Genomic DNA, 24,672 nt, shown 5'->3' with positions numbered 1-24,672 from the left:
AGCGTTTCACTGATGCAGGTCATCTAAAATCCCATGCAAATGATTTCTGCATTTATCCCACTTGCACCTGAAAGTTATTAGCAGAAGGATTTTTGTGAAGATGAGCTTACAAGAAACTATACTGGTATTTACAGGTCTGCAGATCTGTAATTGCACTTTTAATGCAATAATTACACATGAGAAACTTGAATGCCTTCTCTTTCATGCTTCAGAGAGCAGTGCATTTGTTTTCTGGAGGTAAAGAGGTATCTAATACGAAAGGAGAAATAAGGTAGAAGCATGACTCAAGTTGTTCTGCAGTGCATCTTGCAGAGATTCCTTATTTTGCTCCTTTCTCCCCAGGATTTCCGTGAGAAGAACACAGACCACATGCGCCCAGACATTGTGGCTCTCCTGCGAAGCAGCAAAAATGCCTTTATCTGTGGGATGATCGGCATCGACCCGGTGGCAGTGTTCCGCTGGGCTGTCCTCCGGGCTTTTTTCAGGGCAATGGTTGCTTTTAGGGAGGCTGGAAAACGATACGTCGAGAAGAAAACTGGTAAGCGGGCCGGTTTCCTAACTCTGCTCTTTGCTTTTCACCAGCAGCATGAATTTTTATGTTACTACGGTATTTTAAATAGCCAGCCTGGTTCATTAGGAGTTAATGGTCTGTTAAAAAGCTGAGTAACAGAAATGTATAGATAGCTGATATCCCAAAGTTATGCTTATGGGTATGTATGCAGTAGGATTTTAATGCTCTAAGACCTTCATTTTACCCCTGCTTCACTTCTTCCTGCGTGCCTGCGTAGGAAGTCCTGAATGATTCAAACAGAAATACGAAAATCAGCCAGTAAATTCTTTTTAGCTAGGGTTTCTTTAGCAGTTAGGGTTACATCTGCAAAAAAATGGGGATTAATTCCTCCTTAGAGTTTTTCAAGCTGTTCACCCTTCAAGCTGAAAGAGAGCGTGCCCCTGGTCTAGCAAAATTCATTGCTTCACAGTCATGCAGAACCACTGAGCTGTCCTCATGCAGAACACAGGGGCATTAAATTAAATGAGAATAATGGTGCATCATCATGCTGTGGCAGGCAATACTTGGCTGTGCTTTTAGAACGTTTCTCTGCATTAAAGCAATTTTGGGAAGACGGGTACAAACTATTACTATTAATTTCCGGGCACAAGAGGGCTTGAAATTCATGATGAAATCAGAGCATCAGCAGGGAAAACGTCAGCTGAGTTAAAATTAAGCACAGAGCTGCCCCATTTGTTTTCAGTTGGAAACGTGGTGAGGTGTGCATCAGGGGAGCCAGGGAACAAGGCACATCGATAGGGAAGCCGTGCAAGCAGAAAGAATAATTGTCTTGTTCAGGGAGAATAATACCAGCCTTTGGTCAGATCCCAGGAAGTGCAGGAGACAAAACCAGCTTTCAGCTATTGAGACTCTGCCCTGAGCTGCTCCAAAGGGACTGAGAGAAAGGCATTGCTGAGGAACCTGTGTCTGCCTGGCACGTCAAGGCAGCACTTAGACATCGGTGCTTTGCAGTGCCAGATGGAGGATGGGGGGATGTTCCACGTGTGCAGCCTCCCTGCACGAAGGAGCTTTCCTGAAACTTGACTTGTTAGCATTGGGAGAAACGTCACCCAAAATACCTGACCTTGAAAAATCTCAATTTGTGTTTTCCTCGCATTGCCTCTTCACCTTTCATAAATCCCACAAAGCTGAGCTACAGCAAGCTGTTCAAGGGAAGGAAAAATAAGTTAAGGCTCTGAAAGTAAGAGCTCCTGCCCTGCTGGTTTCAAGCCCTGCTTCGCTTCCTCTGCTTCTTGGGAGCAATCGTGACTGCTGTGCTCAGCTCTGCCTTCCCAGCCTTCAGTTTGTGCTGTGCCTTGCTTATATCTGTGCATAGATAGAAAGCAGTCAGGAGGTTTTCAGGCAGTTTTGGAAGACTCAGTTCTTGTACCACCTTCTCTTTCTGTGGCAAAGCCAACCAGTGTCCAGCATGGGCTGAGACAGACTTTTTCTGGCACTCAGTATACAACAATACAATACAATATACCACTGTATACATATACAGTGCCCACTTTTTTCTTCAAAACCTTTTTTGTTGTTTTTTTTTTTTCTCCTAAGAGAAAAAAAAAACAAAAAACCCAGAGCCCTCAAAATACAGGATAAAATTTGCCCTGAACCTCCCAATGTTCCCCAGTGAGTTTATATGCTGAATTTCTGCCTACCTGCATCTTCATATTACCGAATAATTACCAAATTGGGAAGAAGTCTTGAAAATTGACCATTATGAAGGCAGAACTAAGGGAGTAGTTTACAAAGTTAATTCCTGTAATGAGGTAAACATTTTCTGCTGGAGAGCATTCCTGGCTTCCCCTCCAAGCGAGAGCTGTGCAGGGGCAGTGACATTGCACAGAACCCAGCAGAAGACATAGCTGGTGCAAAATCCCATGTCTTGCAAAATATTTGCAATAAAAGCAAAGGGTTTTAGAGGAGGTGCAGCAGAGCAGGAGGCTCACAAGGTCTCAAGAACATCCAATATTGACCCTCCTGCTGCCCAAAATAGTGCTGAAAAGCCACAGCTTTGCACAGTGCATCTATGGCATAAGGCATTTGTGAATTATTGAAGAGCCACTTGGCACTAAAATTACCTGGTAATTGTTCTGGAAAGCGCAGACAACTGAAGGCAGCATATGTTTTAGGTTTATTTTGTTTTTTACCAAACCTTGCTGGCTTTAATTAGCATCATTTGAATGCCTCAGTGCATGTGGATGTGGAGCTTTTGATGACATTACAGTGGGTTAGCAGAGAAAAACCTCACACAAAGAAGAGCTGTGTACATTCACACGAGTGCTGCGCGTGTCATAATTTAACATCATTTTTAAGAAGGCTGTCCAGCTCTCTGTCTGCTGCTGCTGCAACCTGGCACTGGCTGCAGCCAATGAGCAGAGACAAGTCTGAGGCATGATGCTTTTTTCAAGCCTCTTTTTATTCTTTTGTCTTCACCCCAAATTGATCTGAACTGCTTCTACCTGGCTGCAGGCCTGGCTGAGTCCTGCTTGCAATGTCCAGCGGGAATTTAATGAGAAAACCTGCAGCCTGTGCATATAAGTAGTTTTGCAAAACGTGCTCTGCTTTCTTTGTCTGCCAGCCTTTCAGTTATCTCCTCTGTGCCAGCAGTGCTGCGCAATGCTGTGAGCTCCACGCTCTGCTTTACAGGTGCTGCAGTGGTATCACCATTTCTTCCTGCAGTGTTTTGGGGATCTTCCTTTTTCTCCTGGTGTTCTCATAGCACAGCTTTTAGCGACTGTTGTTCCCTTTAACTTGGAGGCCCATGGCAGCAAAGCAGCACAGCTGCAAACTTCTGCTCAAGAGATGCTCCCATGGTGCTGCTCACCCTCCTCAAATGGGGCACTAATTAGCTGAAGGGTGGACTCTTTCAGTATTGGTTTAATTGTTCAGTATGGTTTAATTGTTGCTATTATTGAGTGTATTGGGGAGAATCAAGATAGTTTGGAAGAACTACACGTTAGAACTAGATTTGGTTTTAATGAACTTTGAGGAAAGGAACATTATCAAGCTTTTTAAGGAAGAAATTTGGCTGATTGACTCTTTTTGCAGTCTGCTGTATCAGTGGTGTGGATGTATTATGCAAGAAAACCAGAGTATTTTGCTAGGGAAGACTTAGAAGGGTTGGTGCTGGTCTAACAAATCAGGCTGTTGGGACTCTGAGCTTTCTCATCTGCTTTTTGCTGGATGTGAAGCAAAGTCAGGGTTGGTGTGGCTCTGTGTTCCCATTCAGCCAGCAAGGGCTGCTCCCAGATTAAATGGGACGTACCCCTATCTCACAAACATGGGCAGAGTTAAACCCTGCTGGGTTCTGCTAAGTTCTTCCCAAAGCCAGGCACCAAGTTAAATTAATAAAAATTGCAAAGAATTACTATTTGCCAAATAAGAGTAACAGCCAGAAATGATCCCAGAGGTGCCACTGAGCAGTGTGAAGTGGTGCTGATGGGGAGTGATGACCCTTGACAGTGTTCCTCTATGAAGTTCAGTCCTTTCTGATGATGTGACGTGTTGGTACAAATGCTTCTGTGTGTGCTGACACAAGGTAACCCCTCAGTGACCCCACCACACAGGAGTGTGATGCTTCTCAGGCTTCCCATTGCCTCGATCCGTTCAGCCACAGAGAGGTGCTGCCTGCTTGCAGAGTGCCACCTGTGTCACCTCTCCTCCTCCCCGTGGTTGGAGCTGGACCACGGAGTCCTCCCAGGGTTGGCTTTTTCCACCTCGACCCATTCCCAGTTCTGTTCCTTGCTTACAAACAATCCCATCCCGGTCCAATCTCAGTCCTCTGCCCTCGAGGAAGACTAAATCCTTGTCAATACGAGTGACTTCTGCTTCTGTTGAATGGTCACTGCCTGAGCAAGGCACAGCACTGGGATGAGCTGGGAGTTTGAGGTGGCCGTGCCTGGGTGTGCCTCTCCAGGAAGCTGCAGCCAACAGCTGGCAGAGGCACGGAATGGGTTTTGAACAGATGATAATACAAGATTTGTGTAATCATTTACTGTATGTCCAAATAATCTTGGAGCGATTATGGCATTTCTGTGCCCTGGCCAATATGGCAGTGCAGCTGGGGATGCCAGCCAGCCCCACGTCCCGCTGCCGTGTCCACTGCCTGTTTGTGGGGTGGCTGAGGTCCCGCTGTGTCCCTGCTGCTTGTGGGCAGAACTGCTATGGTGTAGATGAGCTCTGAGCTGAGCAGCAGAGCTCTGATATCCTTCAGGCAGCTGGCAGCCTTGTTCTTCACTCTTTCCTGATTTCTGCTTGTGTAATCTTTCTCTTCTCTCCATTTTTTTGTTTTGTTTTTATTTTACTTCCCAAGGGCATGATGATGCAGTGCCATGTGCGGTTTTGAAAAGTGTGGATAGTTTTAGCTTTCTCCATCACCCAGTTCACCAGAGGAGCTTAGAGATCCTGCAGAGATGCAAGGAGGAGAAGTACAGTAAGGCTCCAATCCCGCCCTTCTCTCTGATGCCGCACTCACACGGGGGAAATGGAGATCAGGTGCATTCGGCGTAGGAAGGGTGGAATCCCCCAGCAGCCCTCCGGGCCATCCTGCTGGCTGCCAAAAGGTGTTTGGATCCCATCTGAAATCAATAGGAGAGCAAAAACAAAGGCAGATCCGCGTCTCTTGGGAGGATGGGTGGTTCTGCTGAGTCTTTCCCTAAGATTTGCATTGTTTCCATGGGCTATACTCACAAAGCATTTGGCAATATTTTAACAGAGCAAGCAGGTAAAGATGCACTTGGTCTCCGTTTCTTCCCCCTCACTCCTTTGTCACGTGATAAACTAGTTCTGCATGACAACATGGATATCCTGCCCATGCTACTAATTCCCAGGGCTGTGCTGTGTGGTGGGAGGAGAAAGGAGGCTGCAGGGAGCGTGCCCTCCTGCTGCAAGGCTGCCAGCAGTGCTGCATGCAGCGTCACCCAAGGGGTCACTTCCACTGCACGCCCTGCAGCGGTCGCTCAGAGCCTCAGGAATGGCCTCACTGCTTTCAGGGAGTGATGCAAAGCCTTCAGAAGAGTCTGCATAGGTGCATACGTTTCATGCTCGCAGCTTGAGATGTGTCATTTCACGCCATTGTTCTCTTCCTTCATTTTGCATAACAAGGCTTACAGAAATAGAGCATGACTCTATGCAGCCAAGGGCACATTTGCTGCCCCAGCTGCTAACGTTGCCCTCGTGCAGCTTAGGCAGAAGTGCAAAATGCTGGGATTTGTTTCTGCAGAAACAGGCATGGTAAGTACAGCACTTGGATGATAACTCCACAAATATGCATTTCCTGCTAGAACCTCAGATCAGATTTCTCTGCTTTCTGCAGCGTAGCACTGGGGGAGCAGAGGAAGTGCTTTAATTCTTATTTTAGACTTCTGTCTGCCTACATTATTCTTCCTGCAGCTTCCCACTGTTACTTTTATTACTGCATAGAAACACAGTGCAGTGACATGAACACAGGAGTAGATTTTCTGAAGTGTTAAGCGACCTTACTAAGACAATTCTAGTTGCAGGTAAAGATGTGTAGGTTAGCTCAGCAATGTGGCAAGTTTGGGGGGTTTAAATTTGCAGTTTGCTTAGGAATGAAGACAGAATTTGTAGAGCTGCTTTGAAACACAGCCTTAATTTAGTGTCAGGCAGGGAAGTTCCATGTATAAGGCTGCTGAGCTCAGTGCTTTGAAGCCTGGCTTATTATGGCCTCATCTCTTCCCGTGGGGCATGCTTCCTCAAGCTGTTCCCCAGGTTTCATGTCTTTGACAGCTTAAGCTAGGATTGAAGCACATACAACATTTTGGTGTTGAATTGACCACATCTGTGAGCACTGCAGGTGAAGGTGCTCAGCCTGGGGTTGGTGTTCCTCTGTGGTGTTCCAAGGTGTGGGGGTGAACATCTCAGCTCAACCCCACGTCTGTGCTGGCTGATGTTCATGGGCAAAGCAGGCACTGTCTGAAGTTCTTTGCTGTGAAAACATGTGGTAAGCATAACCATTCTTTGTGAAACCACAGCTGAAGAAGAGGAAATAGGCTTGGGAGGTGGGAATAAAATTATTCCCGAAATATAAAATTCATCAGCCTGCATCTGAGCTGGGTGCAGGGAACAAGTGGCTTCTTGCACCACAGTGTTTTGGCATGCAGTGTATTAGTGCATGCAGTTCCTTAATCCATATTTCTTATACAAAATTCACTAGGCTGTACACAAAGTGGTTAAATCTAAAACTTTTTGCCATTTGTTCATAAAAAGCCCTCTCTGTTCCCTAGAAAAGGGGCTACATCACTATGGCACCTTTTATTTGGCTTTGGCATGTATGAATGTCTCCTTTTAAGAGCCAAGTGATGGCACGATGCAGTCTTTTTGGTATTCCTGAAGCAATCCTCCTTAACTCAGCTTCTATCCTGGCGCACCATAACTTACGTTCATCAAAAAGTCACTCGGGATGTGAAAGTGGCAGAGTTACAGTTGTAATGCAGCCATTATCTGGGAGCCTGAAATAGACGTTTCCTTTTCCCAATCGAAGCAAGGTGTGGTTGCAGTGATTTTGAACAACCTTGTCTTCATAATTTCACTCTGACCTGTTCCATTGGACGGGGCTTTGGGAGGCATGGACAGAAGGAAAATCTGTGCAAAATACCAATGAAAGTCCATTGTTCATCATCACCTGTTTACAAGGGTGGATAGTGAAAGGGGTTTTAAACTGAGACAGGAGGTTTAGGTTGGATATGAGGAGGAACTTTTTCACCCAGAGGGTGGAGAGGCAGTGGAACAGGCTGCCCAAGGAGGCTGTGGATGCCCCATCCCTGCAGGCATTCAAGACCAGGCTGAATGTGGCTCTGGGCAGCCTGGGCTACTGGTTGGCGACCTGCACACAGCAAGGGGTTGGAACTGGATGAGCATTGTGGTCCTTTTCAACCCAGGCCATTCTGTGATTCTATGACTGGAACTGGTCACCAAACACTCCAAGCAGAGTGCTGTCAGTTAGAGAAGCCTTCTGCATGTGGACATGCAAGCATCCAAGCACTGGTAACAAAATAATAATAATAAACAAAAAATAAAGAGGGAAGAGAATGTTTCTCTGATGAGAAATGTGACCCAAAAAATGACTTTGATGGCAACAACAGAGATTTTAAAGAGAGTTTTAAACTCTAGGCATAGATAAGCACTAAAATGGAATATCTGGCTCTCTATTGGAACATCATCAGAGGTAGAGATGGCAAAACCTCCTGAGCAGGAATTGTTTCATCTTGAGCAAAAATGACAAACCTGCACAGAGAATCTGCTATTGCTTCTTCCTTTTCAGTTAAAAACTATCTCTTAGGCTTCTTCCTTTTCGTTTTTTTTTCCAGTTTTATTCTGCTACAGAAATGTCAGAGTGAGGGGGCATACAGTTCCCATGTTTAAGTCAGCACTGCAATGTTTCCTGTCTCACAGCAGACATGTCAACACATTTTAAAATTGCATGACTGTTTTCTTGTCAAATTGAGGCTTACTGGGTCTAAGTAGCTGTATTTTAGAGGCTTGAAAGCTATTTTGTTTCCTACAAAAGTTGCCTTATGTCTTCTTAAATGGTTGGTTACAAAACATTTCCACTTTGGGGTAGATAACTGATGATACATTCGCTTCTGTAACCATGTCTGATGACTTCCTTGGCTATCTATTATTTGTGGTCCTCTAGATCTGCCCATCTTGAAGGATGCAGCTTCAGTAACACCTCCCTGTGCAGTGCACATCCACATCCCTTTATCTGCAAGAAGGGAGGAAGCATGGAAGGCATAAGTTACCCTGTCTCCAGGCACCTTATTCAAACCCAGGTGTTATAGCTGCCCCATGAGGTGCAGAGCATGTCTTATGGCTTAGGAATATTTTGGGCATGCAGGAAGCAATCCCCAGCGTCACAGCAGTTCTTCCCTTGTCGCTTTTGCTTACAAGCTGGGACACCGTGTCCCTAACACAGCGTGAGAGCGTGGGAGGGAGAGCAACACGTTGAGCAAACAGTGTTACTCACAGGGCTATGACTCGAGGGCAGAGAGGCACGACGTCGACAACGATGGGTACGTTGGCATCCTTGGCACCTTTGTTTGTATGGGCAGCATGTGCCGTGACATGTACATCCTCCTCCTCACCGTAGTCAACACTAAGCTATGGCTCTGCTAATTGCCTGCTGGTGAGAAGCCAGGTAGAAACTCCCCTCTCCATGTGCTGCTGTAGGTATTACTCGGAAAAGCCCGCGGACGCCGCTCTCGGATCTCCAGGGAGTCAATACCATCAACGAGAGGAGCCAGTGGTAAGTGTCCTGCTTCCACATTGTCCTGGCAAGGAGGTGTTGGAGGGGAGAATGCTATCTGCTCCTGTTGATGACTGTGCCAATGGTTTGCCCAGTGTGCTTATTAATTTTGTCTTCTCTTAGTTCTTTCGCTGCCGCTGGTTATATCTAAATATCTTAACTTCCAGTCAGCACAGAAAGCAGCTTTACTCAGCCCCAAGGCAGCGGCTGTAGGTGCTGCGATGTGCAAAGTGGTCAGAAGCGTGCAAAAAAAAAAGAGAATGAATATGCCAATATCATGGGGGAAAAAAAACAACAGACATTTTTCTGAGGCAAAAGTAGAGATGATGTGTTTGTGTGCAAGCAATATGATTGATGGCTGCGGGTGCTGCTGGCTGTGCAGGACCAGGGAAGGTCTGAAATTGTAACTGAGCAAATGTTTGCTGCTTGTTAGGGGAAAATCATGGGACGTCTGGTGACTGAAATGTCTCTTAGAGCACAGGAGATCTTCTACTTCCAGAGTGATGTTACAGCGTGTGAACTTTGAAGGAGATTCAACTCGTATGGTTATAGATACAGTTCTATTTTTTATCCTTCCTTGAATGTTGTGGGCATTCAAGCACCTAATTCGATTTTGCTGATTGAGAGTTGGTTCTGTCTTGCTGGCACAGATCTGTGCCTCTTTGGCCAAAGTTTCTCCAGATCTGCATCAGAATTAATCTTCTGGTGAAGCAAAATGTCTTCATTTCAGTGGGGACTCTGGGTGCAGGTACTGACCTTTTCTCCAGCTTTTCTTGTATTGTCAGATGCCAGAAATTCTGATTATTCAGATAGCATCTCTAAGGAGGTATGGTGCTTCCCTGCTTCCCTCTGAGCATACGTATTTGGACACTGGGAAATACATGATCAGTGTACCTTTAGCTCCCAGAGTTATTGCTTGGAGCTGCAGACATCCAGCTGCAACTTCATGGCTGCACTGATTTCCATGAGAAGCAAAGAACAAGTTGCAGGGATGCTCACTGAACACCGTGATGCCTGCATCTTATTGTTGTTTTTTTTTGTTTGTGATACAAAATATTCTCTAAGTACATTATTAAATCTCTGATTTAGTGACCTTAAGTCAAATATGCAAGATAGAAATAAGATTTAAAAAAAAAAAAAGAGCAACATGTAGGGGAACAAAATCCACAGATGTCATCCATGCCCTTTTCTTTCCAAAAGAGGCAGACAAGGTTGGTGCCTCCAGAAGTGACTCTTCCTCACTTCTCTGGTTGCACAGGTTTTCCTAAAAGTGATGTAACATGAAACTTTGTCCCTGTGAAGATCTTGATGGGTAGATAAGAGGTGTTGTGCAGTTTCTCCAACTGCCATCTCTCAGCAGTCCAAAGGAGGATGCTTATTGAAAGAAAACCTTGAGATGGGGTGGCGGTGCTTGGAGAACATCAGTTAAGTGAGATGGCAATTTTCTGGTTGTATTGCTCTAACTTTGGAGCATGCCAATAGGGCAGGTTGGACTGCCAGTATTTTCAGAGCCCAAAACATTTTAGTTATCTGGAGTTGTTGATAGTACATCTTGTAAAGGCAGGGAAACTCCTACTGTCTCACAGAACACAGAAGATGAATGTGTTTATTCCTTTCTGTCGAGGTTCAGCCCGTGGTCAGCTGTATTTATTTGGCTTAAAACAAGTCAGGACATCACACAAATTCCCATAAACAGCCAGCATCAAGGGTAGCGTCTGCTGTGTCTTCCTTCCTTCATCCTCAGCAGTTGCATCCTAAAAATACTCAGGACAGACCTCTATTCCTGCTGCACCTCTGCTGTAACTGGCACAAATGTGGTTTTGAGAGTGCTTTGCCTGCGTTTCTCTTGGTGTAGTCGCTCAGTAGCATGGTCTCTAATCTTGGCATCCTTGGGTAGTGCAACCTTGGGCATCATGGGGACTGGTCCCCACATGTCCTCTGTGCCCCTGCCTTCTGAAAGCCCAAACCACAGCGTGAGCTCTCATGTCTTTAAATTCCAGAAGGCACTTTTGGAGTAGGCGTGTGATTTTTAATACCTTTCACTGTGAATAATTTTGATCTGAAGAGTCATTAATCATGCTTTCTAAATGTAGGTTTTGCTTTTAAGTTGTGCTTGTCAAAAAAAAAAAGAAGGGGGATCTGCAGAGATAACACATATATATATACATATATATATATAGGATAACACCTATAGGAAAGAGGTTTGCTGCAACAGCCCTGTGGTTGAATTGTCCCTCAGTTCAGAAGTGTCGAGCCAACAGATAGGCTGGTGAGTGATTTACAGAGCTAAATGAAACAGAGGAATTCTCTTTTCAAGCCATCTCATCATCATGTGGTGGCTGATAAGTCTGTGCTGTACAAGTCCCAGGATAGCCCGGGGCTCTCTTCAAAAAGCAAATTTCAGGCATGACATCATGCAGGAAGGCATGGGGTGGGCCCAGCGAGCTTCTGATCTCAGAAGAAAGTGACCGTGTGGTTCCCACATGCTGGGATGGCAGCTGGAGGAAACCAGGCTTCAGCAGAGCGCCGGGAAGCCAGCACGCCTCAGAGCTGCCTTCAGCAGCCACTGAGTAATGAAAGCCATGCTGCTGCTAACCAGAACCGCTTGGGCTGTCTGCTTTCATGCAGCAGAAACCGTTTTATGTTCCTTGATGTTGGCGCAGCGTGCAGGGAAGCAGGTGTTGATCAGTCTGTCTTGAAGCAGTTGGTTTTGCATGATGAGATGATTGACTTCCAAGTACCACAACAGCTGTGTCCATCACTGTGTGCACATATTCATCCTGAAGTGTCTGTAATACACAGAGATGGTTGGTCTTCTTAAATGTGCATGAGAATCTGTAGGGTTTTCTCTTCTTTAGTCTCATTCAGAGCCCATATCACCACTTTCTTACTCAATTCTGAGTTACAGTTGGCTGAATTAGTGATGGGTTGTGGGTCCTGAAGGTGGCCATTGAGGGTTAGTGGAACTGGTTCAGCCAGTGTTTTATTCCCCTGCAAGCAGGAGGCTTTGGGACCTTAGCTGTGAAGGTGGCCTGCAGACATCCCTGAAATTCAGGCTTCTCTGTGGCCTTCCTTGGATCGAATGGGCTGCTTAAAAAAAATGAGATCCGGAGACACTCATCAAGGGTTTGCTTTGCTGTGATTCATCCTTTCTTTTAATAGCAGTATACGACAAAATACAGATTTAATGGAACTAGGAATGAATTTTAAAAGCATTGCAGCAAGGCAGTGAGGGGACTTGAATCTTTATGCTGTTTTACTCCAGAGATTTGGCTGTGAGCTTTGAACTGGCTGCATTAACAACTCTTTTTGCTTAGCATTTTCTTTCCATTGTGGCACTTGATCTTTCACTTCTTCCAAAGCATAAACCACTGTGTTCTTTGGCATCTTCATGGCCAGAAGGCTGATGCTGCCATACTGGTGTCCTCCATGAGCCGGGTCTCTTCCTATTCTTTCCCCATCTTTCTGAAATATCTCTGGGGTTTTGCAGACCCGACATCCCTCCTTAGACCAGCTCGCAGTATTATTTTGCATGACAGTTTCTGCAAGGCTGTCTGAACCATACAGAACTATTGCATGACCCCAGGCACTGGAAGGAGGCTCCTCTTGGCCTCCCCAGCCCTGGAGGTGATTTTGCCTTGATGTGAAGCTTTGTGGAAGCTTTTCCTTCCTGTAAGGGAGGACTTTGGTTCCTCTCTTCGTCCTCCTGCACGCCAGGGCTGCAGGGGAGCCGCACTGCTGGGTACCAGCACAGCTGTGCTCCGTGGCAGAAGGGAACAAACAGGGGAAGTGATTCTGATCTTCCACCTTAGAAGATGGCAGTGGTTACTAAGTAAATCGTCTCAATGCTTTATTCTGTCATAGAACCATCTTTTGTGTCTATTCCATCTATCCTTAAATGTGTCTGACTGCCCTGTTTGGGTTTCAGGGATGCCTTTGCTGTTGGCTGGAATGGCCGGATGGGGATGCGGCACAGCAGGCTCACCAGCCCCAGCTCCTTCCTGGACAAGGATGGGATATTTGTGAACGCAACTAACAGCAAGCTGCTGGAAAGGGCCCACGGCATCCTCATGTCAGTACAAAAGGAGGGGATTTTGGCTTCATTCCTGGTGTATAATGAGCAATATGGGTAATAAGAGGAATGTAAATAGCCAAAACAAGCAAAAAAGAGATCAGTTTCAAGTGGGCTTGGACACAGTTGGGTCAAAATGACCCCGGTATGTTTTATATATCTGAGTTATTCATCCCTTATCGTTCATTTGTAATGACAGACACAGTAAAGTGGTACAGGGAAGTGAGAGAAGGAATGAATCTCCCGGTCAAACCAGTCTAAAGAGATGACAGTGATGTTATGCAGTAACATTTTTTAACGTGATATCAAAGTTTCCATTACAAATTAGATGTGGAAATAATGCGGGTGAATCACATTGCAGCCTGATGTGGAGTTTCAGAGAGCATCACCCAGGTGGTGTGAGAAAGCAGGATGGTCCCCGTGCTGCCCAAATTAGCCCTTCATTTCTGATGTAAGAATGCACTGTGATTGAGTACCTTCCTCTCAGCTGTGGAGCTGAATCCGTACGAGTTGGCAGCATGCAGAGGGAGCCTCATTTCAGGTCAGGTTGTAGGAAGGAGTTGCTAAAGGGAATTTTGCGGGGCTTGGTTCACAACCTCCAGTGTTTTTGAACCTTACTGTCTGTACTGTGTCGCAGCAAAGAAAAAAGATTTCTTAATGGCAGAAGGAGAACTGTTCTGTTGTAGTGTAACACACAGACTATTCTGCAGTTAGACAAGTGGATTAATCTGAGCCATTTATTGTCTCCCCAGGCGAAATAAGAACTGCAAAGCCAAACCCAATCTCCCAAAGGTGAGAAGCAGCGTTTTGACCTTGCTGGTCCCAGTTTAAGGCTGTGGGTGCAGTGCTGAAATGCTGATGTATGTGTAAGAAAGATGGCTGGGGTTGTTCTGGGACTGCTGTCATCTCTGCTCTGTTTGGGGCTCATTAGTGTCTGTAAAACCAAAGGATTTCAGCCCTGGTTTGTGCTGGGAGAGGTCTGTGCGAGCACTCGCATCCTCCTTTTCAGATCTGCTTGGGCTCTTGTGTGTACATGCTAGGGACATATGATAACTGAATCTCTAAAAAGAGCAAGTAGGTTATGCAGAATGGCTGTCACCTGATAAGCAAAGTGATTTTCGTGATGCCTGCACAGTTTGGTCTTAAAAACAATCTTAGCAATTGATCATTTCTGCCATACCTACAGTGCTGCGTGTCCTGCAGTCCCTGTAGTCTTCTAATGGCAATAAACTGACTCTTCATTAATAGTGGATGTGCTGTGTGTGATGAAGTGACCATTTCATAGCAGTTAGAAGGAAGGAGGTTTTCAGTAGATTTTGTGGACTGATGCCTTTTTTGGCCTTGGCAGTGCTGGCTCAACTGAAAGAAATTCTCCTCTGGCTTTTGTACTGTGTCAGTGTGCCAGTCCTCCCTGGGACTTTCTCATACGCCCCATCCTTATTCAAAGAGGAGATTCTGAGGTCCTGCTGGCAAGCACGTGGTTTCCATCTACAGTTTCCTGTTCACAGGAATGAAGCCCCTGGACTTGCTACTTATGGCTGACGGCTCGTTTTCTGTATACATGTGATGAATTATCTGCAGCAGTCACAATTCAAGTTTGTTGTTAAAATGCCATGAAAATAATAGACAAATTGTCGACTTTCCAGTGATATTTATGTTTGTCTGCAGCCCCACTTTAGTGTGTCAGAGAGACAAACTTCCCATGGTCAAAGAAGCCTTTGGCAAGAACTAGGAGGCCAAGCAGATCATATGTTTCAAGCCATTCCCTGATGTTTTCCATGGAGATGAAATAGGGTGGTTACTGTAAGGAAGCCCTGCAGGGCATGTAAAGGGTTATAGCGTGGCAGTAAGTTCTAGTTATATTTATAGAGAATGAAATCTGTCTTTTCCACAGCACATGCTGGATGTGAAGTCCCTCAAGCACCTGACCAACCTGACGCTTCACGACCACATTACAAAATCCCTTCTCCATCTCCATAAGAAGAAGAAACCACCTAGCATCAGTGCCCAGTTCCAGGTAATGCAGCACACTGTTTGCCTCGGTACAGATTGGTGATAAGCCTGTACTGAATGAAAAGCAAATATGTTCCAGTTTCACCACTGTTTGTTCAGGATGTGAGCTCAGCTCAAGATGATGCTCCAAGACAGCAGAGGTGGGACGTGAGGATGAGCTGCAGGACAGAGATTGTCACCTGCTGCAGAAAGGGATGGGAAAAAAGGCAGTTATGTCAGGGTAAAACCAGTAGGCAAGGCATCAGGGAAAGCCTTGTGCTGGGGGGATTGATGCTGGTCTCTTTCATGCCTGTGATTTTTTAAGTGCCCTCATAGTGAGGCACCTCATCAAACATTTACGTAGCGTGCAGCTGTGTGTGTGTGCACGGCCTGTTTTCTGGCTCCTTGCTTTCAAGGCAATCACATCATCTTGTTTTCTCTGCTGAATCCAGAAAGCTAGTCAAATTCTGCTATAGGATTTTAAAGTGTTTTTTTGCTTAGGTTCAACATTTAAAATTCAATCTGTTTTCAAGTCAGGTGGAATGTGAATTTTAATAGGTGCAGAAAGGTCAAAATATTGCTGCATTATCTCAAGGCATGCAGGGGAATTCAGAGGAGGATCAATACAACGTTTGCTGTGATGGCAGTGCTGTGTGCCAGCCAAGCTTCCCTGGGAATAGCCACAGCTAAAGTAATGCTCATGTGTGCATCAGGGCTTGGGAATCGGTGCCAGTCACATGCACAGCCATGTGGTAGTATTAGAATGCAGCATTTCACTTTAAAAAAATGCTTTTCTGGGAAAGTTTGACTTGTTTTTTACTTTTGATTTTTGAGATATTGGTCATTTTGAGAGTGTCTTTGTGCGTGGATGTGGATACGATCAAGTAATTTTATATATATACATATGTGCACACATATATAGAACACTGTATATATAAAATGAAGAATGCATATATATGTATATATTTAAAGCTCAGTCTGGACTAATTGTACACTGGTTAAAATAAATGTCTGCAGAGTTTAATTCATAAGTAATTTATACATTTGGGGGGGCTGAATTGAGGATGTCTTCCTGACACCCATCTGTCCTTCGGATGTAATGTAGAAGAGTGCAGGGCTGAGGTTCCTGTACACCTCCCAGCAGAGAGGAGCAGCAGAGCTCAGGGTGCTGTGAAGATCCCCCCCGTGCAGCAAAGCAGAGCCTTCACACAACTCCTGTGCTTTCTGACACTGCAGCACTGACCTGGCAGCATCAGAGCAGTGCGTACAGCTCATCCTCTTTTATTTAAATGAATGAAAGCATACTGCAGTGTGCTGGCTCCTGGTGTTCCTGCTTGCTCCTCTTCTAGAAGAATGCTGGGCTCTCCAGCCCTGGTTTCATTTATCACTCATAAGGTGAAGTTTTTTCTCCAGGGAGCAGCTTGGTGCTGGCTGCAAGATGGCTTTTTATCAAGAGCAAGCTAATAAAATTGCAGAGCATGGAACTGGGTCAGCAACAGGAAATACAAATGTTTCCCATCACGGGGTTTGTGCATTGCTGTGTTTTTCAGCTAAATGCTGCCTTGTGGCCGGTGCCTGCACAGGGAGCTCACAGCTGCTGTGTCTCGTATTGATTTAAGCCGTGCTTGAAGTTATGCTGCAAAATAACTCTGAGTCATCGCTGCCTGGATTAGGGGATGCTGCAAGAGCAGCGATGGCTCTTGCTTCAAAACTCAGGGCAGATTTATACCAGCTCCCCTCCCAGCCAGCTCTCCATGCTGGGATGTTGGGTGGCACCCTGCAGGGCTGGCCCTGGGGAAAAGGCATTTGAGCTGCGGGTGGGCAGCAGAGCAGGGCAGGGAGTTAATCCAGGGCCTGGCAGTGCTCGGGGCGGGCCAGATGGCAGCGGGAGGCACGTGGAAGCGGGAGGCTGTGAAGAGCGGAGATCTGAGCTAAAAATCCCCTGTCCCTTTGCCTTCCTGTGCTGTGTCATTGACTGTGCCCGCCAGCTGGGCTCTGCCCCTTCACAGCCCCCCAGCATCACAGCCCCCCAGCACCACGGCTGCTCCGTGTCCAGCTGCACCACACGTGGGTGCCTCATCAGCCCCTCTTCCCCAGGTCCTGCGTGTAGACAGACATTGATTAACATAAAAGGCTTCCCCTCAGGATGGCTTCAGAAGGATCAGAAGGTGTTCTGCAAGCCAATCTTCAGATGAATTACATCATTCTGATATTGTGCACTTGTGCACACAGGTTTATGAGCATGCATATCCATAAATCCGTAGCTATATGTAGTATGTGTGCGACGGAATATCTTTTAAATAGCAGAGTTTTAGGCGCTATTAAAATCAGGTCATTGCCACGAGTAATCGGCTCTGGAGCACGTTATTAATACCACGTCAGTCATGTGCTCTGCAATCAGAGACATCCAAAGCATTTAGAGGGCACATAAAAGAAATACGAACAATGCAGAGTGCAGCAAAGGAGTCAGTTCAGCCGCAGTGACTCAGGGACTGTGTGTGCTCTACTCTAAAGCAGTCAGTGTGTTATTTCCGAGAGCTTGTGCTTTGCTGCAGTATTTGCAGGTTGGAGGCACTCATCAGACATCCCATAGAGTGGTTGGATGCAGCAGTGATTCCAACACCAGGTCGCTTCTCTAGTCTACACTTGTAATAGTAGCACAGAAATGAAGGGAAATGGAAATGCAGTGAAAACTCTGTGTCAGAAATGTGGCAGAGCCTTGATTCTCAGTGACCACAGTTGTGCCTTTCAGCAGACAGGTATGGCCAGAGATGTGCCATCTTTGGGACGACCTTCATCCTTTGCCATTGGACTTGACGGTCATTAAGGTCTTCTCCAACCTGAGCAATTCTATGATTCAAAACAGCTGGTGAAATGTTTAGGCTTTAAAGATCTGTAAATTCAGTTTGACATAATGGGGGTTCACTCAGCAAGAGACAGGCAAGCTGTGGAAATCAGTTATTGGAGAAAGCTGTCAGGTCTGCCTGTTGGAAAACGATCAAGAATTTTTCTGTGCCAGTAACAATGATCTCAGACTTAAAAAGTGGAATGATTTCTAACAGATGAAAATGTTTGTGTTTTAGAAACATTGGCAGTTGGGTGCACAGGGGGCAGGTCGTTGTCTCCCGCTCTGTCTGTGCGTGGCTCATTGGGGTGCCGCAGGGGGGACTTTGGGATCTGCTGGTTGATTTGGGAAGGTTGAAGCGGGGGTCTTGAAGAGCAGTGTGAGTGTTGTTGTGGTTTCTGCAGAGGCCTTGAACAAACAGGCTTACTTGCCTCTGTAGCCATTTAGTTGGGTGTGAAGATGGAAGCAGCCAAGTTGTATCAATGTGAGATGCTCATTTCAGGGAACTGTTTCCCATCTCCCTGGTTTACTCACCATTTGTTCAAAGTTTTGTTTTGTGGCCTCAGTGCTTGTTTTCTCATCGTTCTTCATGCTGTTTCTCACCTGGAGATGTATTCCCTGTTGCAGGCATCACTCAACAAGCTGATGGAGACCCTTGGCCAGGCAGAACCTTATTTTGTCAAGTGCATTCGATCCAATGCCGAAAAGGTAAACCTGTCCTGTGAGATCAATGCTGCTAATGGTGTGATTGCAAAATCCATGTTCTCTCGTGCAGAACTTGTTCTTTCTCTCTCTTTTTGGAGATCAGTCAGCCTGCTGGAAACCTTTAGAGCGTTGAGGTTTTGGAAGCAGATCCTTCTAGAGCACAGCCACGAGGTGGGGAAGGAAGTAGTGAGGTGGACTAGAGTTGGGTTTTAATTCCTGATCTTCTGCTTAAAATCATCTTGGAAATATTTTGTAAATATGTAATTTATTTATTTTTTTAAATAGAAATCCAAAGCCAAGTTGGGGTTATAAGATATTTGTACCTTCTTCCAGAATAAGCCACGTTAATCAGACTGATTCAGTGATAAAGGCAAATTCAAGAAATACGATGTAAGGATTTGTTTGTCTCCTGGGCTAAGGATCTTCAGTTTAAAAAGAAGGTTGTAGGAATATTTTTTTCATATATTAATCCTTTGCAGTCTTACCCAGATGGTTAAAAATACAAAGTGGGGCATCATTGCTCCATCTCACCCTGCTCATTGGCTGTGCCTTTGATGGGGCTTTCTTTGTCAGCTCAGAGGATCCAAAAACTCCTTCTCTGTAGCTTTCTGTCTGGTTAGATGTATGAAACTCTCCATCTGACAGCTCTGTAGGAGCAAACAGGATTCAGCCCTGCTGCCATGAATGTGATTTCTGGGGCCCTATGTTGCCCCTCGTCATCGTCGCCAGTGCGCATGTCCTGCTGATATGCTACATGTGCTGAACCCATTGACCCACCCACATGCTTAGAAGTCTTCTCAGGTGCTCGGAGCTCAAGGAAATAGTTGCTCATGGTTGGCCTCCTTTTCCCTTCCAGCTGCCCCTGAGGTTCAGTGACAGCCTGGTGCTCCGGCAGCTGCGGTACACAGGCATGCTGGAGACTGTTCGCATCCGCCAGTCAGGATACAGCTGCAAATACTCTTTCCAGGTTGGCTCAAATATTTTCAGTCTTTCAGCACTTTCCTCATCGTTATCGCAGTTGTCTGAGTGTTGCTAGCTTGCAAGTGTAGTTGTGTTTTTACTAAACAATGAATATATGGCTTTGGATGACATGGGGAAGGGGGCACTGGTGGGCGGTTTTGCTAAGCTGAACCAGACCAAAGACTACAAGTCCCTCCGCAGTCATCATTATGGGTTTTGGGAAAAAAAAAAAAAAAGCTTTATTTTTTCACAGTACACACAGCGTATTTTCATAATACGTGCAAAATCACTTCTACAAATCTATATCCCTTCGTAGTGATAATGGGAAGTTCAGACTGATGATGGCTGATCCCTGTTGGAGCTTTAACAGACTGAGTCAACAAGGTGTGAGAGTTAAGGTTTGGGTTCCTTTAGCTCCCTATTCAAAGCATTATAAATATATTTTGGAGATTCCTCCTTGGTGTGACCCACCCAAATGACAAAGATCCTTCTCTTATGTCTAATACCGTAGGGCACTGAGCAGCTTTTTGGGTGCCCATTACTTCTGTTTCCTCAGGAGCAGCATTTTCCCCATTCTTTCAGCAGTGGCTGCATCCCATCATAAGGCTGACTGGAATGCTTTAAGTCATTGAAGGGTTATCCAGCTTGTTGTGTTTTCTGCTTTTCCATACTTTTGCCAGCTTTAGTGCACATGTCAGATCTTTTATGATTTGCTGTTGCCAGTTTGTTTCCTGCTGGCAGCTGCTTTTGGCCAGATGTCATGTCCTGTGCAGCAGCTGTTCAGAAAGGAGGACTGCTCAGGGTCTTTTTGCCATGAGGATGAATCCTGGCATTACTTGGGAGGATCATTCCTAATACCTCTGCTCCAAGTCCTCACAGCAACAACCCTTGGAGCAGTCTCTTCCCTGTGATGCTTTGCAGATTCTGGTTGCTCCCTTTTGTAGTGGCCATTTCTGAGGATCTGCAGCATTTTTGCTCAAAGTGAGCTTGCACACTGTGCAGCGTCTCTCCTCCCACGCTGGGACATGTTTGAATGTCCCTGGGCCACTGATTTGATGTGCTTCCTGTGCAGTTTTAAACCACAAATGATGGAGGAAACTCATTTCTTTCCAGTCTGTAACATTCCATCTGTCCTTCTGCACCTGGACAGGTCCCCTTTTGTGTGGCCAGCGGAGCAAAACCCAGTTACTTATGCAAAAAGATGACACAGCAGTACCCACTTAACCCAGTCTTAGTGTTTGTTTTTTTGCCTTCTCAGGACTTTGTGAACCATTTCCACGTCCTTCTGCCACAAGGAATCAACCCATCTAAGCACAATGTCCATGATTTCTTCAGGAAAATAAAACTCAATCCAGACAATTACCAAGTTGGAAGAACCATGGTAAATGTTTATCTGCTTAAGATAAAGATGTGCCCGCATTTGTGCACAGTTATGTTAGCACCTTTGTGTATGTTTTTAACTCATGAAAGTATTTTCCTTCTGCTCATCAGAAGCTAATGGTTTAAAGGACGCATTTAATGTTGTTAATACAAAACAGAGAGGAGTGTTGGTGTCTTCTTTTGACCAGGTCACAGTGGTCAGGTTATAGGAAGATAACCTTCAAAACCCACATGTGTGCAGGCAGCTCACTGTCTCCCCAGAAGGGAAGGCAAAGGCTCTGTGATTCATGCCTGGTTCTTTTATTTCCCAGGTTTTTGTGAAGGAGCGCGAGCGGCAGTTTTTGCAGGACCTGCTCCATCAGGAGGTGCTGCGCAGGATCGTGCTGCTGCAGCACTGGTTCCGCAGTATGCTCTGCAGAAGGCAGTTCCTGAACATGAGGCAGGCAGCAGTGATCATACAGGTAGGTAACAGTGCCTGGCTTCATCACAAATACTTCCATAAATCCTACAGATACAGCTCTGGCTGCAGCTGGAGCATCAGATGCATAAAATCAGTTCCCATCTCCTAGGAAAGAACTTAGGATCAGAAGAGCAGTAGTTTGGGCGTGGGAGAGATGAACAGATGGCATAAAGGCAGGTGCGATCCAGTTCCTCAACCATTCCCATTTCAAGAGGCCGTTTTTGCTCTGCTTGCTATGTTTGCAGAGATTCTGGCGTAGCTACCAGAGCCGAAAGCAAGGCAAGCCATCACCGGACCCGCTCGTGCTCAGCAAAGCTGCACTTGTGCTCCAAACCCACTGGCGAGGCTTCGTGGAGAGGAGGAGATTTCTGCAGATGCAGTTTGCGGCCCACCTCATACAGAGCTGCTGGAGGGAGCACCTGAAGCGGAGGCACGAGGCGGCCGCCAGCATCCAGGCAGCCTGGCGGGGGCACCGCGCTCAGCAGTGGTACAGAGCCAGCAGGCGTGGGGTGCTGTGTTTGCAAGCAGCATGCAGAGGATATTTAGCACGACAAAGGTAATGTTGGTCTTTGAATAAATGAGTAAAGAAAGGAGTGCTTTCTGATAGCACCCAGGAGGGAAAGAGGTGGCTGATGTGAATTCTGGCACTGCTCAGACCAACATGGCGTACACACGGTGGCATCCCTTCGTAGCATTGCTGGTGCTGCTCCACTCTTCTCTGATCCTTCCTTTGTCTGCACTTTCTAACAGGAGTTCAGTTAGCTGCCCCTCTTACTCCTAGACTAAGCAGAGCCTATTTCAGGTTAGAGCACGTAGGCAGTGGAAAGCTGAGGACATAAATACTTGGAAGGGGTTTTTTCTTGGCAGCAGCACCACTCTAAGTAGCCTATTTTTAACTCAGATTGGCTGACCGATCTGCTTGCTGCACTATCTCACAGTGGATCAGTCAGCAAGTCAGGAGCAGGGGCAGCAGTTACTCACGCCAGCTGCTGCAAGGAGAAAAGCATCACAACCATGCCTCAGCTCGCTGGCCGCAGAGCAGGTCTTGATTTGTGCTTGGGGGGCACTGCCTACCAGGTGTGGAGTGACTGACAGAGAATTGGGAGCTGGAAATAGCTCTTAGCATGGAGGATGAGTGCCTGTTCGCTGTGCCAGAAGCATCCCAGACAGAACGAGGAAGATGACAAAGCCAAGCTGATGCCATGTGTTACTATTTTCTGGCTTATAAGTAAGCCACACCAGGGATGAAGGCTGGAGCTGCTGTCATCAGCACAGGAGAAGCTCCCAATGCATGTGTCAGTGCAAATCCTGAGTAGGTGAGATGGCAAAAGAGAAGACTGGAAATACAGTCTGTGCACAGAACATGAACGTGCATCAGATTGTACCTGCCTTGCAAGGGGATTTGCTTGAGATGCCGACAGTGGTGAGATGAAGGGAATGTCTGTGGTGACAAGATGCCACCAGTGCATTGGGAACAGCATTACAATGTGCTGCTTTTCTGCTTTCTTGCAGGTTTAGAGCTTTGAAAGAGCAGAGGTTAAAAGAGATGCAGCTGGAGAATGGCCTGTCTATTAGAGAAGAGGATGGGCTGGAGGAAGATGGGGCTTTGGAAATTAAGGGCTCTGACCCATCCAAGTGGGAGGATGGCTCATTTGAAGAAAGAGTGAGAGCTATAGAGGAGCACAAGTCGCTGATGGAGAATAACCGGGTGAATCACTTGGACCTCCTGGACACTTCTGCAACGTCGTCGTACAAAAGGCACGAGAGAGCCAGCAGCCAGAGCGGGATGGACACCGAAGAGGAAGTCATTGTACGAGAGAGACCCAAGTCACTGGAGGATCTGAATCAGAAGAAGGTGGTTCGTGCAAAAAGAGAAAGCCGGAGAATGCGTGAGCTGGAACAGGCGAAATTCAGCTTGGAGCTGCTTAAGGTCCGGTCTACTGGTGGGCTGTCACCCTCAGAAGAGCGGCAGTGGTCTACCGAGCTGGTATCTGAAGCACTTCATTCCCCTCAGGGAACCCCAGAGAGCGAAAGCTCTCAAGGAAGCTTGGAGATGTTAAGCTGTGAAGATACCCCGAGTAAACACGTTCCCCTAGATGTTCAGCTGCTTCCCACTGAGAGCCGGGACTCTTTGCCTAGCAGTCCTCAGCCTCACCTGCAGGACAAGTCTTTCTGCGCAGCGGATGTGAACAGCAATTTATCCATTTGCAGAAGGATGCTTTCAGACTCTGAGCTGCCCGATAACCGCACTGCAAAGGAGCACGTGGTCTGTGACCCCCAGAATATCTACAGGATGCATCCAAGAGAAACATTCCTTTCTAGTAATCTACCTACTTTCTACATTCCACCGCAGGACAACGTGAAGGTAAAGCAGTCACAGGTGGACAATAACTTGAAGAATAAGGCGGTGGAAAGAGAGGAGAAAACAGCTTTGTTCTCTGAGATGAGGAAGGACTCTGAGCAAGACCAGGGCAAAGTTTTGGGAGGGGAGGAAGGGGAGAAGTCTTCTGCCAAGAGAGAGGAACGTGGGACGGCCGCTGCAACGCAGACCCACTCTCCAGACTCTGTCATCAAGAGACTGGAGAAGCTCAACGTGGAGAAGGAAGAGCGACAAAAGCAGCTCCAGTTGCAGAACGAGAGGGAGATGATGGAGCAGATCCGGCAGCAGAAGGAAATTTTAGAGAGGCAGCGCAAAGCCTTCGAGCAGCTGGAGAAGCAAGGCAGGGTGGAGGCTTTACAGCGGGCTGAACTGAGCAGAATGAAGGACCCTGCTCTGAAACCATCTAAAAAACCCGACAGCCGGCCTCAGTCTGTCCTCATCCTGCACACCCAGAACAGAACGGAGCACAGCGTGGCCCCGGGTGGAACTCCAGCCTCATCAGTGGACATCAAAGGTCTCACCGTCGGGAGCAGGGGAGGCTCTCCGGCCCACGCTGCCCCCAAAGACAGACCGGTCAGCATGTTCATGGAGCGAAGGGAAGGCCCTGCGGGGGCAGCGCTGGAATCACGGGGCAACCCCCGGCTGGCTGCAGACCCCAGGGATGCCCCGGGCAGCCCCTTCTCTCGGAATGAGCGCCTCCGGCAGCCCCGGGTGCCCAGCCAGCCCGGCGAGGAGATGCGGGCAGGCGCCATGTTCTTCACACCCAGAGACAATCCCTTCGGGCTGCAGTGAGTACAAAGATGGTGTGCTTGCTTTGTAGGCTTTAGAGTCGTAGAATCATAGAACGGCCTGGGTTGCAAAGGCCCACAGTGCTCATCCAGTTCCAACCTCCTGCTGTGTGCAGGTCCCCAACCAGCAGCCCAGGCTGCCCAGAGCCACATCCAGCCTGGCCTTGAATAATGCCTGCAGGGATGGGGCATCCACAACCTCCTTGGGCAACCTGTTCCAGTGCCTCACCACCCCTTGGGTGAAAAACTTCCTCCTAAAATCTAACCT

At 46.8% G+C, this 24,672-nt stretch overlaps 1 protein-coding gene across 10 annotated transcripts in view; it reads left to right on the top strand.

The window, feature by feature from the left end:
- Window positions 1–24,672, top strand: part of MYO9A (myosin IXA) — a 166,143-nt gene that overhangs the window by 115,971 nt on the left and 25,500 nt on the right. For 9 of the 10 annotated variants that reach the window (XM_085234313.1, XM_085234312.1, XM_085234311.1 and 6 more), the window contains 12 exons: window positions 343–538; window positions 4,869–4,988; window positions 8,747–8,822; window positions 12,751–12,894; window positions 13,647–13,686; window positions 14,789–14,911; window positions 18,359–18,439; window positions 19,293–19,403; window positions 20,655–20,777; window positions 21,088–21,237; window positions 21,482–21,792; window positions 22,749–24,404. In XM_085234313.1, the coding sequence (XP_085090439.1) occupies window positions 343–538; window positions 4,869–4,988; window positions 8,747–8,822; window positions 12,751–12,894; window positions 13,647–13,686; window positions 14,789–14,911; window positions 18,359–18,439; window positions 19,293–19,403; window positions 20,655–20,777; window positions 21,088–21,237; window positions 21,482–21,792; window positions 22,749–24,404 (3,131 nt within the window). The remainder of the gene's footprint in view (window positions 1–342; window positions 539–4,868; window positions 4,989–8,746; window positions 8,823–12,750; window positions 12,895–13,646; window positions 13,687–14,788; window positions 14,912–18,358; window positions 18,440–19,292; window positions 19,404–20,654; window positions 20,778–21,087; window positions 21,238–21,481; window positions 21,793–22,748; window positions 24,405–24,672) is intronic. The other variant, XM_085234314.1, reaches the window with a different exon arrangement.

The sequence above is a fragment of the Meleagris gallopavo genome, chromosome 12, assembly GCF_905368555.1.
Source record: "Meleagris gallopavo chromosome 12, MGAL_WU_HG_1.1, whole genome shotgun sequence".
Classification (NCBI taxonomy): Eukaryota; Metazoa; Chordata; class Aves; order Galliformes; family Phasianidae; genus Meleagris; species Meleagris gallopavo.
The sequence above is the reverse complement of the archived record's forward strand: the minus strand, read 5'-3'. Positions and strand labels throughout refer to the sequence as shown.